Here is a 14,394-nt window from a genome sequence, read left to right as displayed (position 1 = left end):
ATTCCCCTTGATTCTCGCCTCAGAGACGAGGGAATGTGTGGTGAGAGGCAGCACAGAGCATGGGCGACACGGTGGCAGTCAGCAGCACGCGAGCGGGGGCTGGATGGGGGATGGGAGGACACGGGGTGGCGGGGCGGCGAGGAAGGCACAATCACGTCTACGAGGAGAACGAGACAGTCCGATGACAGGCGAGGATGCAAGACGGGACACTACTGAGCACCGAGGCACAGGAATGCGGGGCCGGAGAAGCCGGGGGAGAGGAAGTTTCCAAACACTCAGGTGGGCAGCAGGAACCGGGAGGAGGAGGTGGGCGGGGGGGACCGCGGGGCAACGGTACAAGAGCAAGGCTAAGACTCCTCTAAAATAGAAAGGCACTTTCACATGTACATACTACAGATGTACACTGACACCATTAGGTAACAGTCACAAGCAGGAAGCTATCAGTACTGCAATTGCTCAAACCGACAGGAAAGGACCATACTGATTTAAATACGTGGGCAGGAGTCACCCTTAAGTACGCAGGTAAATAGCAGTCTCTCCTGTCACACAGCCACTTACTATACTTTAAATATCTATAATAACCATCACACTACACATTGAACTTGGATGAATGCTCTAAGGGGGGCATTCACAAATGCACGGTTTATATATTTTCTTTTACTAAATAGTTTCTAAGATAAGCATTATGGATCCCAGTACAATTAAACATACAAAATTCCTTACGTAATTTAAAGATACAGGTATCCATCTCGATTATACCACATAGATTATTTATTTATTTTTTAAAGAAAGTATACTAGGGTAAGTGAAAGCTCAAATTCCAGTTTGTTTTATCAATCGGACAAAGCTTTGCTAAAGTCACCCTGCACCAAGCTTGACACTCCAGCCCAGCTGGAGGTTGTGTTCTCAGCTCAGGGGGTGGTCTGGAGTAGGGGGCTCTATTTACACACGGTGGAGCCTTCAGTTCTAAGCTGCTCTGTGTCTCAGGGTCTCTGCGGTGGATATTCGAAAGCAAGACTGAGTCCCAAGCCCATTTCCTGCATTCGTGGCCTCTCACTGTGGTGGTCAGGAATAAATGAGTGTCATCCCAAATCTGAAGTCTTCTAGCTCCACTTCAACAGACCCACAGGCTCTTTAACTTTGGATTTCAGAGGCTATAATGATCAGATTAAAATTTCTTCAGTTTGTAGACTCTAGAAGCTATGTCATCCCTAACTGCTAAGGGCACCACTACTAACCCACCTCCTTTTTTCTTTTCTTTAAATTATAAACCCATTTTGGGAATAACAAAAGTTGCAAACATGGAAAACTCTTAACTGATACACTTTGATACTTGGAGCTCTATAGCCATTGATAACTGTTCATGACCATTGCAGATTGAGTGGGACCCTGCTATAAAGTATTCTACAGATGGCTCAAGGGGCACCAAAGCCAGACTGCATTGTGCGAAGATGTGTAAAATTGATGAACAATGGTGGCGACACTGAACATGAAGATAGAGCTCTACAAAGTGCCACTCAACAGGTTGAAACAGTTTACATGACACTTATCAGAAACTGTGTACTGAGCAGCTTCCTCTCTATCCTAACAATCCACTCCAAAACCCTCAACCCAATTCTAAAGGCTGACTTGGCAAATCCACTTCATTGAGTTCTATGGATGCGACACGAACATACAGTTATATCAGCTATGAATACATATTCTTGTGTAAGTGGAGTCAGGTAATCTTTGTAGAACCATCATTTACCCATCATCAAAATGACCCCCACCCCAAACTGCACATGAAGACTGATAAGATCCTTGAAGCTGGGACAGAATGTCTCAAGGTCTCATTTTCTTTCCTCTCCCCTTTCCCTCTGCGTGCTGCAGCCGTGGCTGTAAAGAAGGCCGTGTACCAGGTGAACCTTCTCAGCTGCAGCAGCTTTTAATGGGCTTTACTGGGTGTTATTGTGGCTCCTCTGGGACGTGGCCACCCTGTCTTATCCCTGGAATCTAAAGACTTTTACTCAACAAAGAATAGGTGAGTCCTTACTCTAAGGTCATACCCTTCACTTGGAATTGAAAAAAAAGTCTCAAGGTGAAAACGGAAGTACAGGGAGAAACGATGGACACAGGTAAGCTAAGGAAGTGATGGGAGAGGAGCTGTCTCCTGAAAGAAGGCACAGCCTCGAGGCTCTGAGGGTCTGCAGCAGCACGTCCCCGGCTAGCCAAGGCAGCAGAGTCCTGATTGGAAGGGAGAAAGGCGATCCTTGGTCCACCCTAGGTAGAAACACCCAAGAAAGGAGACACGGGGAGGATTGCCGGAGAGAAGCATGAAGCAACGAGCTGGCAGGAGTAAGGTCTGAAAAGCTAAGGCTAAAGCTCGTAAAAGACATTTAAAAGGTAAATTCAAAACACTTCTGCCCTTTCCACGCCATCTTGATAATGTCTTACTCTTCCATCACAGAAGGCAAATAGTTTTTAAGAATCTTTATTATTTTAAAGAACTGGGAGATTATTTAGGAAAGTTTCAACTTCCTAGGGATGTGGGAGGTCTGTTTAAAAGGGTGAGTGCTATTCAAAGCTCAGTCTCCACTGGTCTCCATGCTGTCCAAAGGTGCTGAAGGACCACTAACGCTCAGGAGAAGCGGCGAGGGGTTGGACAGGGTGCTTGGCTGGGCCTGTTTTTCAAGATGGGAAAAAAGGATGGTTCTGAAGATTCAGAGGTTTGAAAGTTTACCGTTCTTGGAAATACTTGAGAAAAAAAAAAATCACTATTCATTTGTGAAATTAGGCCATAGGCAAGCAACCAGCAGTGTGACTTTGAAAGGTAACAGTGTCTCCTTACTTTAATCTCTTCCTGTAATAGGATGATTAGAATGGCAAACTGAGGTAGAGATCAAGGTAATGATCTTGATTTTAGTACAGATCCTGATTGTGTCTGCATAACGCATTCAACCAATGGGCTGATGAATTTAAATCCACACTCCGTAACTCTTAGGGGGGCATGCAATTGGCTGAAGTTTGAAACCAGTTTGAAACCAAACCTAGAAGGAAACCAAGGGTGGTCCAAAGGGGTTAGTTCTGGGGCATCCATTTTTCTTAAAAAAAGAACAGCTCTTCATTAGGAAGATCAATGATAAGGTAGAAAAAATGCTCCTAGGCCTACAGATGATATCAGGTGCTGCTGGTAGGACAATGGGGATTTGTACCTTAGTAAAAACAAGTGAATTCAAAGCAAATTTTTTAAGATGGGGGAAAATATAGTATAAATACAGGTTAAAGAAAAATTATCTCTGTGCTAGGATGCCAGAGAAGGAGGGTCCCTAACTGATAGCTTAGCTGACATATTTGAGTTATATAGAGGCCACATACCCAAAAAAAAAAAAAGGGAGTAGGAGAGAAAGAGAAACAAAGTCCTGTGCAAAACTGGGTGGAAAACGTCGTGGAACATCGAGGTAATCTCACGTTGGCCCAGCAGGGCTCTTACTCAAGTACCATAGCCAGTTCTGGGTTGGTGGCTCAAAGACAAATGGAGATGACAGTTGGAATTTGAAATTTAACACCATCGGGCCTTGTGGCATGTTTAAAGAAACCAAAGTAATTTAGCCAGAAGAGAATGCTGAGTGAACCAAGCACTCGGGTGCTACTTGCTTTCTCTATTTCCACAGGGGAGAACACAGGGATTTAGGGGAGATAGAAATATTTTCCAGGCAGTTACTGAACAACAAACCTTGGCAGGGGTTTGTAGAGAAGTGTAACCAGAAAGTCTTTAAAATTAGACTGTTCTAGTCTTTTGTAAATGCAGGGGAGGGACTTACAAATCTCCCAGGCCTGATCATGCTCATGGAAGGAGTAACATCGATAGCTTTGGAGATCGTATTGCCCTCTGCTCTCCCTGGTTTAGCTGAAGCAATAACTGCAGAGGTTCTACCCCCTTCTACTGAGTATTTAACCAGAGAAATGATTGTTATGAAAGAGGCAATCATCCAACGCACTCAAGCCGTGGGCCGAAGGTCCCACTGGGAACATCCCACGGTGACAATTGCAAGCCTTGAGCAGGAGCTGGACCTCTGCTCTACACAGAATCAGAGGTGCTCACTGTCAGCTACCAAGCAAGGCCATTATCACTTTTGGCCCTTACCCCAAGTGCCACAGACCAACACTGGTTATGAGACCAATGAGACCTGGAATGCGGATTCTCCTGCCTTCGGATCAAGACATTTCCGACTCACCTGGGCTACACTAAATCTGAAGTACTGTACAACGCAGAGAGCAGTGTTGCCTTCATTACAAGTGGTGCAGCATTGGATTTTCAAGTAAGTCTAAGTGTTTCTATTGTCTTTAAAATGACATAAGATATGTCCAGTTATTAAAAAAAATTACAAAATACAAATGCCCGTGTCAATTTAGCTAGTCTCAGACATTACATTCGACAACATAGAAAAGCCAAAGATCTCCAGTTATAAGCACAAAACTAAGGAAAGTTATGGATCGTTGACTTTTGTCACTAATCCGTTTTCTTTTTTAAATCACCTCCCTTTATGACCTTGCTCAGCTGGTTTTTACATCGTGCAAGACTTGTCTGTTGGACCCTGGGAAGGCGGGGCGGGTCCTATGGTGGGGTTTGTTTTTGGAAGAACAGCAGGTTTCGGCCTGAGGGCTGGGGGCTTCAGCTGTACGCCCATTCTGGGTGCCACCATAGGCTTGAAAGTACTCATTGTGTCACTGGAGGAGCTAGTGCTACGTCGAATCTGAGGCTCAGAGCTCCTGAGAGTGACGTTGTGCAAAGGACTGAGAGATTCCGTGGAAGTGGCAGGGATGGGAGAGTTTTTCACTTGTTCCAAGGTATCCAGCACCACGTCGGGGGCGTGCTTTGCTGTACTCTGTCTCTCCAGTTCTCGTAGTTCACTCAAAGCGGTGTTCATCGTCTCTTCAATATCCTGTTGAAAAATAATCAGAAAGAAAGAACAGACTGATAACTAACACTAATGTACAGAAACCCACATACTTCATTGCAAAGCAAATAGGCCCACAAAGAGTACGAATATTTTAACTTTATAGTCAGCAGAGTGTATAAACATAGTGCTGTCTCGCACAATTATTTTGACTCTTGGTTCAGGAGACTGAGATGTAGTGGCTCACGGAGCCACTTATCAAATGATTGCCCTTCTAGGGCTCTAGGTTGCTTTCTGGTAGTCTTTGCCTTGCATGCTGACTTATTGATATAGAATTCTATTTCAACTTATGGTAAAAGTTTAAATTTAGATACTGTAACAATTTCTCAAAAAATAAATATGAATAGGAATAAAAAAATCAGGCTTCATTCACTCATTCAACAAATAATTTTTGAGTACTTATTATACACTTAGCCAACTCCTAGAAGTTCTTCAAAATTCAGCTTTAGCCTTCCCTTGATGTGACTGTCCAGTGGATCTCAATAAATGTGGTACCTCCCCTTAGAGGGTATTTTTGTAATACGGTGTGTATGCGTATTTTTTAATGTCATAATAATGACATTGCATTATTGGCAGTTGGTGGGTGGGTGTCAGACATATTAGATATCTTGCAAGTGCCCTGGAGAGTTTAATGCAATGAATTGTCCTGTATCTTGTTCAACTTTTGAATGTCCTCCAGACATCTGTATAGGGGAAAACTCTGTTTATAATAACCTGAGTTTATAAACTGAGTTATAAACCTGAGTTATTAACTCAGGTTATTATAAAAAGTTAGTTATGTAAAAAGAGTTAGTTAGAACCTAACTCTGTTTTAAATATATAAATACAAAATATTTTTTTCATGGTGTTAAATTTTCCAGAAATATAGCTACCATATAAGTTATTCTTTGCTTTGATTGGAACTGTATGACCAAGGGTTGTCCACCATTTTGGAAAAAACTCTATTACTAATGGGAACACCTTTCACCTACACATATAATTTCCATAAATGCAACAGTTATGGAAATTATACATGTAGGTGAAACCATTTCACTACTTCATTTGTCTTCTAATGTAGTCAATAATTAACTGAAATACATTTGTTTCAATACTTATTTCCTTTTATTTTTCTTTTATATTTCGTTTAGAACTTTATATATTTTTCAAATTAGATATATCATCAATCAATTTACTTCAGTTAGTAAAGGGGGAGTTACAATATATTTGTTTCAAAACAGTAGAGCGTGCTCCATTGATGAATGAAGGGATAAACAAAATGTGGTATATAAATACAATTGAATATCATTCAGCCTTAAACAGGTAACGATTCCTGTCACATGATACTAGATGTGTGAACCTTGAAGACACTATGCTAAATGAAACAAGCCAGTTATAAAAAGACAAATACTGTATGATTCTACTTATATGCAGTATAAGTAGTCAAATTCATACAAACAAAAAGCAGAATGATGGTTGCCCAGGGTCAGAGGAGGGGGAAACGGGGAATTGTTTAATGTATAGAAAGTTTCAGTTTTTTTCAAGATAAAAAAGTTCTGGAGAGCTGTTTCAAAACAATGTGAATGTACCTTATTGAACCATTTAAAAATGGTTGAGATGGTAAATTTGGTTATATGATTTTTATCACACACACGAAAAAACAATTGTTGGGTGAGATGGTGGGGAGAACCCCCACCCTGGTCTGGATGAAATATCTCTTCTCTGCCTTCCTGGGCCCCTTCCCCTCACCTGGAGCACCGCCCTCCCAGCACTGCACAACAGTCATTGATTTCCGTACCCATCTCCCCCACTGGATAGTAAGCACTTTGAGGCAGCGGCTACTGTTTATCTTTGTGTCCACAAAGCCTAGCTTGAGACCTGGCATATAGTAAGTGCTCGAGAAAGATTTGCTAAATGAATAATCCAAGAACTGATATTAAATCACAGTCTCCAATAATGCATAAACCAAGACATGATGATCACATATGGACGCTGTCTTCTTTTTAAAATCTCCATCAGAGATTCCATTGATTTGTTTAATGATAGAATTTGCATGCTTTTTGTATGAACACTGCGACGGCGTGCTTCCTTGTCCTCATGGGAAAATCTGAAGACTAGAGATGGAAAGATAAACAAAGGACCAAGCTGGAAGCCATTTTGTGTGGATGACATCACTTTTCAAGTGATTACTTTCACATGTGATTTCCATTTGCTGCCAAACATATGGATCTGCTTTTTTACAAGTATTTACCTCTGAGAAAATGTGCAGAGCTTGGTTATCTTGTTGGGTTTTTGTTTTCCTAATGCACAATAAAAAAATTTGCCTGGTTCTAACAAAAGGGTTAAACAGACCTTATTATGCCTTTCCACCCCCAAGCACCTAAATCCCTGTCTATTTAACCCAAATCATGTTTCACCTGATTACAAGTAGTGATATTATAAGTTTCTCAAGTCATTAAATTCAGTTATAGTAAAATATCACTGGCTCTACATATGCCTCAAAGGGCTTTGCAAAGCACTTTAAGTAGAAGAAAACAAAACAGTCAAAAGCCTTTCTGATTGTTGCTGAGAAATTGTTGTCCATTTAAATTGGTTTAATCTTTTTAAAAACACATCACACTTCTCACACAATCTAATTTGCTATCTAAAATTCTTTTTAGTTAGGACACTCAAAGTAGCTTGGAAATTTGTCATATCAGGGTGGGTTTCCTTGGGTGCTTTTTATTAAAAATAATCCATCTTTAATACTTCCTCATGTTTGTTTCATTCATTTCTTATTCACTCTTTTTTTTGGATCTATTTAGTTTTTAAACTTCAGTGATAGCTGGAAGGTGCTTTAGATGATTCAAATGGCAAGCCCTGAATCTATTTACCTCCTCTATTATTGTCTATAAACATATTTTCTGATGGCCTACACTGTGAGAAGAACCAGAGGGAATGGTAGAACAATGGGCAAATTTATTAATATTGTTTTACTTTGTAATTCCGATCATTAGAAAAAAACGACACAGCCCCTCTCTGCAGTCACTGTTGGGAAGTGCAGACTCAAATGTGCTCAGGAGGTACACGGGATACAGACTTGCTATTCTTCAAATGGCCTATTATCGATAACACTGCTTATTGACTATTCCATCATTTCCTAAGTTGAGAAAGTGTCATCTTTATAGTACAAAGTAGTCTCTTCTTTATCTGTGGTCTCACTTTCCACGTTTTCAATTACCCGTGGTCAACTGTGGTCTGAAAATATTACCTACAATAAGGTAGTTTGAGAAAGAGACCACATTCACATAACTCTTATTACAGTATATTTTTGAAATTATTCTTCCTTAAAATTAGTTATCATTGTTAATCTCTTATGGTGTCTAATTTATAAATTAAACTTTATCATAGGTTATGTACGTACAGGAAACAGCATATACAGGGTTTGGTGCTATCTGTGGTTTCAGGCACTCACTGGGGATCTTGAACCGTATCCCCCATGGATAATGGGGGAATACTGTACTAAAATTTTTTCTGTGTCTGGATTCTCCATTCTGTTCCATCAATTGGTCTGTTTTACTAGCTTTAGAATGCATTTAGGATCTGGTAGGGCTAGACTTTCTTCATTATTCTTCTTTTTCGAAATTTTCCTGGTTATTCCCCAATGATGGGCTTGAATGTCCTGGGTCCTGTGTTTCTGCCACGTCTGTTTAAATCAATATGAACCTCATCTGCTTGGGTCCTCCCAGTAACAAATGGTTCCTCAAAAGAGACTCACAGCTAGGCCTTAACAAATGGGCTCATTTCCTTTCCGTTTTCTTACTTGGTTCGATACAAAAACATAGCTACAGAAAGTAAATACTTCATACCCTCTTCGCCATACCCAGGAGCTTAAAATGCAACATTCGATTAAAAGCACTGTACCTGAGCAATGGTCTCTGGGTCCAGCGGCTTGTGGTCATTGAAGCCCGTGTACTGCCCTGACGATGTGGACCTTCTAATAGGAGGGCTGTCGATCTTCTTGAGGGAGTCGTGCCGGCTAATGTTGGTCAGGCTGCCGTGGCCGGGCCGGCGCCTCCTCTCAGGACTGTCATTGTTGAGGCCACGGTTCTGCAGCAGGCCCCGGGGGTGACTGGCCAGGCTTGGGGACCCCAGGTCAACTGAGGAGTTGGACAGGGCATGTGGGGGGTGAAGGGGGCAATGGCCATCACTGGTCCTGCCAGGACGCCTTACTGGAGGGGGTGGCTCTCCTCTTTTTCTTTGTCTAGATGGCCACAGAAAGATAGAGAGAAAATAGCTTATTAGTTGGGTAATACTGTGAGGCTGAGTTTATTATTTATTTGTTTTTATTTTTTCTTAGAAACGGGGTCTCACTTTGTCACCCAGGCTAGACTGCAGTGGTGCCATTATAGCTCACTGTGACCTTGAACTCCTGGCCTCAAGCACCCCTCCTGCCTCGGCCTCCCAAAGTGCTGGCATTATAGGCATGAGCCACTGTGTCCAGCCGGAAGTAGAGGTTTAGAAGCCTGATTACCAGACTCTACTTACCTGGCTAAATAGCCATCAGAATGGCGGTCTGTTGGGGAGTTCATGTCCTTGGATGAGGACTTGTCTTCAGTGACTGGCCCACTACTGGCCTCACTGTCAGCTTTTTGGCTCAGAGTGTCTGAAAACGTGTCATCCCTAAAACAGCAAAAGTCAAGAATGAGGGTCTTTTGCTAGATGAGTGGAGACAAAAAATAAGTGATGGTATTTATGCATGTAAGTCTTTCTTTTACTAATATAATTTTTTTCTTTTCATTATAAAAACAATACAATTTCATTGTAGGTAAATTGGAAATTTCAGTTATTCTCTACTAAATAGAGAAATAATAATCACCCCTAATATAACGTCCAGAGACAACTACTATTAGAATTTTAGGAAATATCCTTCTACACCTTTTTTCCTATGCCTGGGATACATATCTATGAGTGTGTACATACATATGCATAGTATTATATTTATACTACAGTCACGTGTCGCTTAAAGAGGATGTTCTGAGAATGAGTTGTTACGTGATTTTGCTGTTGTGTGAACATTACAAAGTGTACTTACATGAATCTAGAATGTACAGCCTACTACACACCCAGGCTGTATGGTATAGCCTATTGCTCCTAGGCTATAAACCTGTGCAGCATGTTACTGTACTAAATACTGTAGGTGATTATAACACAATGGTAAGTATTTGTGTATCTAAACATAGAATAGGTACAGTAAAAATACAGTATTATAATCTTATGGGACCACTCTTGTATATGTAGTTTATTGTTGACTGAAACACCATTATTGGTACATGACTATATACTTATATGTATTTATTTTATATATTTTAAATATATAGTTTATATAAAATATATTTATTTATATTTATTTTATTTTATTTTTTTTGGAGACAGAGTCTCACTCTGTTGCCTGGACTAGAGTGCCATGGCGTCAGCCTAGCTCACAGCAACCTCAAACTCCTGGGCTCAAGCAATCCTCTGCCTTAGCTTCCCGAATAGCTGGGACTACAGGCATGCGCCGCCATGCCCAGCTAATTTTTTCTATATATTTTTAGCTGTCCAAGTAATTTCTTTCTATTTTTTAGTAGAGACGGGGGTCTCACTCTTACTCAGGCTGGTCTTGAACTCCTGAGCTCAAACGATCCACCTGCCTCGGCCTCCCAGAGTGCTAGGATTATAGGCGTGAGCTGCTGCACCTGGTCAATTTATATTTAGATACTTTAGATAAATGACTACATGTCTATGTACACACATATAACATTTCTTGGATTCTAAGCTACACATTTTAACATTTCTAAAATTAAGCTGAATCATTTAGTTACTATATGTTTTGTGTGGTACATGTCTCTTTTCCTTGAAATACTACTTTTAAATTGGCAATGTATTATGAAATACTATACTCAGAAAATAGGGATTATATTGTACATATTATTTTGTAATGTTTCTTTCATTTAATGTATTATGACCATCTTCCCATGTCTTTGAATATTTTTGAAATTACAGTTTTCTCCTCAGCAAAATTAAAAAGAAAAGTGTAGAGATGATTCCCTTAGATTTTAGGTGAGTATCCTCCTGCTTGGGAATCTGGAATTGAAACAGGAGACAGGCATCAAGAGACGAGCACTGCTGTTTTTGGAATTACCAGCATCACTTAGGATCTTAAAGCCATTCTCGGCACAGGCTATTTTTCTAAGAATCTGAAAGCTTCAAAAGATGTCCCCCACTAGTTCTTGTTCCAAACCTCTTGGTCCTGAAGGACTGTTAGCAAAGAGCCACTGTGAAGAACTGTACCCAGTTTGGAAGTTTTATCTCTGGATTCCCTTTGCTCCTTTCTCACGAGACCACAGTCGGTTTAAGAACAATGGCTGGAGTCCTCTATTGGGAGCACTCGGGCAATCAGCGTTGAGACTACTCACATATCCTGCACCACTATATACTGGTGGGGCACAAGCCCGTCAAGCCCGTTGTGCCTGCCTTCCCACCAGTCCTCGGACGCGCGGTGATACAGCAGCAGGGAGGCACCCTTCTTGAAGGACAGTTCTCTGGCAGAACGCCCCACATAGTCAAACTTGGCTATTGCTTCGATTGGCTCACATTCTACAAAGAACACACCAGAAAACAGAGACAAACAAGGTTGTTAGGAAGGCGTGATACACTATCTGAAAAGGTCTACATGAAGTTTAAGAAATAAACAAGGCCATTTTCATATGCAGACTGATCAGAGTAATCAACCAATCACCAAGGCAGATGAAAACAGAGGTTGTTTTAAAAGACATAGAAAAACATTCTTTTGCTGTCATCAATTTTTCAGGCAAAGAAAAATCTGAACATTGGATCTCAATTTCCATAGCCTCTTACTAGAGATATGACAGTCTAATAAAGAATATTTTAAACTTTGCGATATGATACATAAAATCTCTCCTTGTGTTACAATATCCTCCACAATTGCTACAACATTATTTGACATTGATGGATGACATTGACGGAGTTTCCTTGCAACATGTTTATACCATTTATAACATGGAAAAAAACTACTATCCCAGAACACTAGGAAGTTCATGCTTTATTAGCTGATTTAAAAAAAAAAATCAAGGCCGGGCGTAGTGGCTCACACTTGTAATCCTAGCACTCTGGGAGGCCGAGGCGGGCGGATTGTTTGAGCTCAGGAGTTCGAAACCAGCCTGAGCAAGAGCGAGACCCCGTCTCTACTAAAAATAGAAAGAAATTAATTGGACAACTAAAAATATATAGAGAAATTAGCCGGGCATGGTGGCGCATGCCTGTAGTCCCAGCTACTTGGGAGGCTGAAGCAGGAGGATTGCTTGAGCCCAGGAGTTTGAGGTTGCTGTGAGCTAGGCTGACGCCACGGCATGCACTCTAGCCTGGGCAAAAGAGTGAGACTCTGTCTCAAAAAAAAAAAAAAAAAAAAATCAAGTAAAATCACCGTAATAAATACTATTTGAATACATTTAATTTCTTCATATGCTTTTTTGGGTACTATAAAATCTTTAAACTACTACCAACAGTAATGACAACTTTTTCTGTAGTATTAGTAACAAATTTTGGATCTTGACTATGAAACGAGTATGTCTTAAACTGCCCTTTACCCAAATTAAAAAACCAGATTAGGCCAGGCGTGGTGGCTCATGCCTGTAATCCCAGCACTTTGGGAGGCTGAGGTGGTGAGGCCAGGAGTTCAAGACCAGCTTGGTTGACATAGTGAGACCCTGTCTCTACAAAAAATAAAAAAATTAGCTTGGCATTGTGGCCCGTGCCTTGAGAGGCTGAGGGAGGAGAATCGCTTGAGGCCAGGAGTCTGAGGCTGCAGTAAGCTATGATCACACCACTGCACTCCAGCCTGGGCAACTGAGTAAGACTCTGTCTCCAAAAAACCACATGAAAAAACAAGCCCCCCCGCCTGCCCTGCAAACACCAGATTAAGAGATTTGATTTTCTAGGGCTCAAAATATATTCCAGGGAATTATGGTGAATGAAAAAAGCCAATCTCAAAAAGTCACATACCATATAATTCCGTTTATATAGCAGTCTTCAAATGACATAATTATAGAGATGGAGAATAGATTAGTGGTTGCTAGAGGCTGGGGTGGGGGAGGGGATGGGGAAAGTGGCCATGGGTATAATGGGGAGCACAAAGGGTCCTTGTCATGGAACTGTTCATAACCTTGCTATGGTTGTGTGATGAAATCTGTATGTGCGATGAAACTGTATAGAACTAGGTAAACACACACACAAAGGAATATATGTAAAACTGGTGAAATATATAGTGAATGGATTGTATCATTCTATATTATGGTTTCATAACTGATGGAAACTGGGAAAAGGGTATATGAGATCTCTCCGTATTATTTCTTACAACTGCATGTGAGTCTACAATGATCTCAAAATAAAAAGTTAAAAAAAAAAAAAGATACCAAACTGTAGGCTTAGAACTGGAATTCAGCTCTGATCTAATTCTGACCACAAATATTGAAGGCAAACAAGAGGAACAAACTAAACTATAAGAGGTGCTTTTTTGTGATTCAGCTTATTGCAAAAGCCCCTCAATTTGAGGCCTTACGATCTTTCCTCCCCTCTCCCAGCAACACCTCATTCTCATCCCTGCTGTCAACCCGAAAGGGCCAGATTATTGAATTATATCTATGCAATGAACAACACCTCATTTGCTAAAAACTGAGCATGTATTACTTTCCAGATACTCTAGGATATATGCACACATATTAGATTAAAACCTGCCTATCTGTCAAAAATTTTTCAGGAAATTGTCTTCTATTTCCCTTGGTAACAAACCTCCCCATTTAAGAGTTTATTCTTTCCAAAGTTTACTGCAATATCTTCAATGTCTGTTGTGCTTATATGTGATAACTGCATAAGAACTTCTTGGAGAGACAGCTGGGCTTCTTTCTTACTTGATGAATTCAGAATTCTCTGGGACATTATAAGGCAAAAGCATAAAAACCAACAAACATATTGAAAAAGCTTAAGTGTTACCTCATATTAAGGACCTGGGTAAATTTCAGCTGAAGATTTTAAATAAAGACAAAGAAAAATGCCCCATCTTTATGCTAGTGGATAATATTTGAGATGAATGATATTTCATATTGCAGAATCACAATACTATAATCTGCAAGTAGGATATTTCTTAGCAAAGTAGGTGTAAGAATAATTTTTAAAACAGTAGCTTAAGTCCTTTAGCAATTGAGTACAAATTTTAGAACGTGTTAATACTCTAGTGTTCCCCCTAAAATTATAATTTATTAAAATAATATAAATAGCAGCTTTATTAAATATCTATGAGTCTGCCTCATAGAGGAGGGAATATAAATTTACATTTAAAGGGAATGACTTTATAGTTTGTTCTAAACTTGAAGATAAAGAATAAATCCTGGTTGACCTGAGATGACACACCAAAATTTGTACCCCAGTTCTTCCTGGGTACAAA

The 14,394-nt window shown here is 40.4% G+C and overlaps 1 protein-coding gene across 2 annotated transcripts in view; it reads right to left on the bottom strand.

Moving 5' to 3' along the window:
• Nucleotides 1-4,544: 4,544 nt before the first annotated feature.
• Nucleotides 4,545-14,394, bottom strand: part of SRGAP1 (SLIT-ROBO Rho GTPase activating protein 1) — a 279,045-nt gene continuing 269,195 nt past the window's right edge. For both annotated transcript variants that reach the window (XM_012661554.1, XM_012661555.1), the window contains 4 exons: nt 11,351-11,531; nt 9,441-9,575; nt 8,817-9,156; nt 4,545-4,922 (listed from right to left, as the gene is read on the bottom strand). In XM_012661554.1, coding sequence (XP_012517008.1) covers nt 4,545-4,922; nt 8,817-9,156; nt 9,441-9,575; nt 11,351-11,531 — 1,034 coding nt within the window. The remainder of the gene's footprint in view (nt 4,923-8,816; nt 9,157-9,440; nt 9,576-11,350; nt 11,532-14,394) is intronic.

This window comes from Propithecus coquereli, unplaced genomic scaffold (genome assembly GCF_000956105.1).
Source record: "Propithecus coquereli isolate 6110/MARCELLA unplaced genomic scaffold, Pcoq_1.0 Scaffold72, whole genome shotgun sequence".
NCBI lineage: Eukaryota > Metazoa > Chordata > Mammalia > Primates > Indriidae > Propithecus > Propithecus coquereli.
The sequence above is the reverse complement of the archived record's forward strand: the minus strand, read 5'-3'. Positions and strand labels throughout refer to the sequence as shown.